Source organism: Salvelinus sp. IW2-2015, linkage group LG26 (genome assembly GCF_002910315.2).
Source record: "Salvelinus sp. IW2-2015 linkage group LG26, ASM291031v2, whole genome shotgun sequence".
NCBI lineage: Eukaryota > Metazoa > Chordata > Actinopteri > Salmoniformes > Salmonidae > Salvelinus > Salvelinus sp. IW2-2015.
Window position 1 is genome coordinate 6673314 of NC_036866.1, and position 5557 is coordinate 6678870.

The 5557-nt window shown below is 52.3% G+C and overlaps 1 protein-coding gene across 1 annotated transcript in view; it reads left to right on the top strand.

Moving 5' to 3' along the window:
* Window positions 1-5557, top strand: part of LOC111952488 (dynamin-like GTPase OPA1, mitochondrial) — a 100041-nt gene that overhangs the window by 58426 nt on the left and 36058 nt on the right. The window contains 2 exon segments of the mRNA XM_070435379.1: window positions 3070-3212; window positions 3215-3282. Of these exon segments, the coding sequence (XP_070291480.1) occupies window positions 3070-3212; window positions 3215-3282 (211 nt within the window).

The window sequence follows — 5557 nt, forward strand, 5'->3', positions numbered from 1 at the left end:
ATGACCAGTGTGTGTGTGTGTGTGTGTGTGTGTGTGTGCGTGTGTTTGTAAACGTACGCATGTCTGTACATGCGCATGAATGTGTGTAAACTAACCCTAACCCTGGAGGGATGGAGGAATTTTTTAAATCTTGGGCATGTTTTCCGGTCGCCCAACAGTGTAAAAAAAAGATATACAGTACCAGTCAAAAGTTCGGACACACCTACTCATTCAAGGGTCTTTATTTTTACTATTTTCTATATTGTAGAATAATAGTGAAGACATCAAAACTATGAAATAACACGTGGAATCATGTAGTTACCAAAAAAGTGTTTTATATTTGAGATTCTTCAAAGTAGCCACCCTTTGCCTTGATGACAGCTTTGCAACCTCTTGGCATTCTCTCAACCAGCTTCATGAGGTAGTCACCTGGAATGCATTTCAATTAACAGGTGTACCTTGTTAAAAGTTAATTTGTGGAATTTCTTTCCTTAATGGGTTTGAGCCAATCAATCAGTTGTGTTGTGACAAGGTAGGGGTGGTATACAGAATATAGCCCTATTTGGTAAAAGACCAAGTCCATATTATAGCAAGAACAGCTCAAATAAGCAAAGAGAAACGACAGTCCATCATTACTCTAAGACATGAAGGTCAGTCAATCAGGAACATTTCAAGAACTTTGAAAGTATCTTCAAGTGAGTCTCAAAAACCATCAAGCACTTTGATGAAACTGGCTCTCATGAGGACCACCACAGGAAAGGAAAAGCCAGAGTTACCTCTGCTGCAGAGGATAAGTTCATTAGAGTTAACTGCACCTCAGATTGCAGCCCAAATAAATGCTTCACAGGTGTTCAAGTAACAGACACATCTCAACTGTGCAGAGGAGACTGCGTGAATCAGGCCTTCATGGTCGAAATGCTGCAAAGAAACCACTACTAAAGGACACCAATAAGAAGAGAGACTTGCTTGGGCCAAAAAACACAAACAATGAACATTAGACTGGTGTAAATCTGTCCTCTGGTCTGATGAAACCTGTTTAAATGGATCATTCTTTGAGATGTTTCTACAACTTGATTGCAGTCTACCTGTGGTAAATTCAATTGATTGAACATGATTTGGAAAGGCACACACCTGTCTTTACAAGGTCCACAGTTGACAGTGCATGTCAGAGCAAAAACCAATACTTCCCGATGCACTGTATACACATACGTGGACACCCCTTCAAATGAGTTGATTTGGCTATTTCAGCCACACCCATTTCTGACAGGTGTATAGAACCAAGCACACAGTCATGCATTCTCCATGAACAAACATTGGCAGTAGAATGGCCTTACTGAAGAGCTCAGTGACTTCCAATGTGGCAATGTCATGTCATAGAATGCCACCTTTCAACTAGTCAGTTGGTCAACGTTCTGCCCTGCTAGATCTTCCCAGTCAACTGTAAGTGCTGTTATTGAGAAGTGGAAACGTCGAGGAGAAACAACGGCTCAGCCGTAAGCTAACAGAAGGGACCTCAAAGTGCTGAAGTGCGTAAAAATGTTCTGTCCATGGTAGCAACACTCACTACCGAGTTCCAAACTGCCTCTGGTAGCAAAATCAGCACAATAACTGTTCAGCGGGAGCTTCATAAAATGGGTTTCCATGGCCGAGCAGCCACACACAGCCTAAGAACACATGTGCAATGCCAAGCGTCAGCTGGAGTGGTGTTAAAGCTCGCCCATTGAACTCTGCAGCAATGGAAAGATGTTCTCTGGAGTGATGAATCACGCTTCACATCTGGCAGTTCGACGGACGAATCTGGTTTTGGCGGATGCCAAGAGAATGCTTCCTGCCCCAATGCATAGTGCCAATAATGTACTGGGCCTGTTTTCTATGGTTCTGGCTAGGCCCTTTAGTTCAGTGAAGGTCTTAATTTCATCATATATTACTTAGACCTATTTTGTGCTCCAACTTTGTGGCAAACGTATGTGTTGAGGAAGGTCCTTTCCTGTTTCAGCATGCCAATGCCCCTGTGCACAAGTGAGGTTCATACAGAAGTGGGTTGTCGAGATCGGTGTGTGAAGAACTTGACTGGCCTGCACAGAGCCCTGACCTCAACCACAATGAACGCCTTTGGGATGAAGTGGAATGCCGACTCGCAAGCCAGGCCTAATCGCTCAACATCAGTGCCCGACCTCACTAATGCTCGTGGCTGAATGGAGCAAGTCCCGCGCAATGTTTCAAAATCTAGTGGAAAGCCTTCCCAGAAGAGTGGAGGCTGTTTATGCTGCAAGGGGGGACCAACTCCATATTAATGCGGCGATTAGGCCTGGCTTGCAGTCGGCATTCCACTTCATCCCAAAGGCGTTCATTGTGGTTGAGGTCAGGGCTCTGTGCAGGCCAGTCAAGTTCTTCAACACCGATCTCGACAACCCACTTCTGTATGAACCTCACTTTGTGCACAGGGGCATTGTCATGCTGAAACAGGAAAGGACCTTCCTCAAACTGTTGCCACAAAGTTGGAAGCACAAAATCGTCTAGAAGTTAATTGTATGCTGTAAAATTAAGATTTCCCTTCACTGGAACTAAAGGGCCTAGCCAGAACCATAGAAAACAGGCCCAGTACATTATTGGCACTATGCATTGGGGCAGGAAGCATTCTCTTGGCATCCGCCAAAACCAGATTCGTCCGTCGAACTGCCAGATGGTGAAGCGTGATTCATCACTCCAGAGAACATCTTTCCATTGCTGCAGAGTTCAAATGGGCGAGCTTTACACCACTCCAGCTGACGCTTGGCATTGCACATGGTGTTCTTAGGCTTGTGTGTGGCTGCTCGGCCATGGAAACCCATTTTATGAASCTCCCGMTGAACAGTTATTGTGCTGATTTTGCTACCAGAGGCAGTTTGGAACTCGGTAGTGAGTGTTGCTACCAWGGACAGAACATTTTTAYGCACTTCAGCACTTTGAGGTCCCGTTCTGTTAGCTTACGGCTGAGCCGTTGTTTCTCCTCGACGTTTCCACTTCTCAATAACAGCACTTACAGTTGACTGGGGAAGATACACACAATTCCACTCCCTCTCTCTCTCTCTCTCTCTCTAGCTGACTCTGTGTAAATGACATGGCAGGTCCTTACTGGAAACAACGCTGGATGAGCTGGACGAGCGCTCGCCCGAACAGCAAATCTGCAACGAAACCAAAAAAGGAGCTGGAGCGCCTGCTAAAACTCCACTGAGGACACACAGCCTACCTGGCAACGACGAGGTCACCACCGTCCGCAAAAACCTGGAGTGGCCGCGAGGAGTGGAGGTGGACCCTGTCCTGGTAAGAACCTGAGAGGGCGTGGAGGTAGACCCTGTCCTGGTTAGAACCTGGAGGGTGAGGGGTGGAGGTGGACCCTGTCCTGGTGAGAACCTGGAGGGGTCGGAGGTGGACCCTGTCTGTGAGAACCTGGTGAGTGGTGGAGGTGGACCTGTCCTGGTGGAGAACCTGGAGGGTCGAGGGGTGGAGGTGGACCCTGTCCTGGTGTAGAACCTGGAGAGGTCGAGGGTGGAGGTGGACCCTGTCCTGGTGAGAACCTGGAGGGTCGAGGGGTGGAAGGGACCCTGTCCTGGTGAGAACCTGGAGGGTCGAGGGGGTGGATGGTGGACCCTGTCCTGGTGAGAACCTGGAGGTCGAGGGTGAGGTGGCCCTGTCCTGGTGAGAACCTGCGATGGAGTGGACCCTGTCCTGGTGAGAACCTGAGGGTGAGGGGTGGAGGGACCCTGTCCTGGTGAGAACCTGGAGGTGGAGGTGGACCCTGTCCTGGTGAGAACCTGGGTCGAGGGTGGAGTGTGACCCTGTCCTGGTGAGAACCTGGAGAGTCGAGGTGGAGGTGGACCCTGTCCTGTGAGAACCTGGAGGGTCGAGGTGGAGGTGGACCCTGTCCTGGTGAGAACCTGGAGGGTCGAGGGGGGAGGTGGCCCTGTCCTGGTGAGAACCTGGAGGGTCGAGGGTGAGGTGGACCTGTCCTGGTGAGAACCTGGAGGGTCGAGGGGTGGAGGTGGACCCTGTCCTGGTGAAAACCTGGAGGGTCGAGGGCGGAGGTGGACCCTGTCCTGGTGAGAACCTGAGGGTCGAGGGGTGGAGGTGGACCCTGTCCTGGTGAGAACCGGAGGGTTGAGGGTGGAGGTGGACCCTGTCCTGGTGAGAACCTGGAGGTCGAGGGGTAGGAGGTGGACCCTGTCCTGGATGAGAACCTGGAGGGTCGAGGGGTGGAGGTGGACCCGTCCTGTGAGAACCTGGAGGATCGAGGGGGAGGTGGACCCTGTCCTGGTGAGAAGAGCGAGGGGTGGAGGTGAGACCCTGTCCGGTGAGAACCTGGAGGGTCGAGGGGTGAGGTGGACCCTGTCCTGTGTGAGACCTGGAGGGTCGAGGGGCGGAGGTGGACCCTGTCCTGGCGAGAACCTGGAGGTGAGGGTGGAGGTAGAGCCCTGTCCTGTGAGAACCTGGAGGTCGAGGGTGGAGGTGGACCTGTCCTGGTGAGAACCTGGAGGTGAGGGGTGGAGGTGGACCCTGTCCTGGTGAGAACCTGAGGGTCGAGGGTGGAGGTGACCCGTCCGGTGAGAACTGAGGGAGGGTGGAGGTGACCCTGTCCTGGTGAGAACCTGGAGGGTCGAGGGGGAGGTGGACCCTGTCCTGGTGAGAACCTGGAGGGTCGAGGGGAGGTGGACCCTGTCCTGGTGAGAACCTGGAGGGTCGAGGGGTGGAGGTGGACCCTGTCCTGGTAAGAACCTGGAGGGTGAGGGGAGGTGACTCTTCCTGTAGGAACTGGCGGTCGAGGGGGGAGGTGGACCCTGTCCTGGTAAGAACCTGGAGGGTCGAGGGGGGAGTGGACCTGTCCTGGTGAGAACCTGGAGGGCGGAGGTGGACCCTGTCCTGGTGAGAACTGGAAGGTGGAGGTGACCCTGTCCTGGTAAAACCTGGAGGTCGAGGGGGGGAGTGGACTCTGTCCTGGTAGGAACCTGGCGGGTCGAGGGGGGAGGTGGACCCTGTCCTGGTAAGAACCTGGAGGGTCGAGGGGGGGAGGTGGACCCTGTCCTGGTAGAAACCTGGAGGATCGAGGGGTGGAGGTAGACCCTGTCCTGGTGAGAACCTGGAGGGTCGAGGGTGGAGGTGACCCTGTCCTGGTGAGAACCTGGAGGGTCGAGGGGTGGAGGTGGACCCTGTCCTGGTGAGAACCTGGAGGGTCGAGGTTGAGGTGGACCCTGTCCTGTCCTTCTCCACTTCTATTTGACAAGGCTGTTCTCTCGTCTCCTCACTTCTATTTGACAAGGCTGTTCTCTCGTCTCCTCACTTCTATTTGACAAGGGCTGTTCTCTCGTCCCTCACTTCTATTTGACAAGGGCTGTTCTCTCGTCCCTCACTTCTATTTGACAAGGCTGTCTCTCGTCTCCTCACTTCTATTAGACAAAGGCTGTTCTCTCCGTCCTCACTTCTATTTGACAAGGGCTGTTCTCTGTCCCCTCACTTCTATTTGACAAGGGCTGTCCTCTCGTCCCTCACTTCTATTAGACAAAGGCTGTTCTCTCGTCTCCTCACTCCGCTGTGCTCGTTGTTC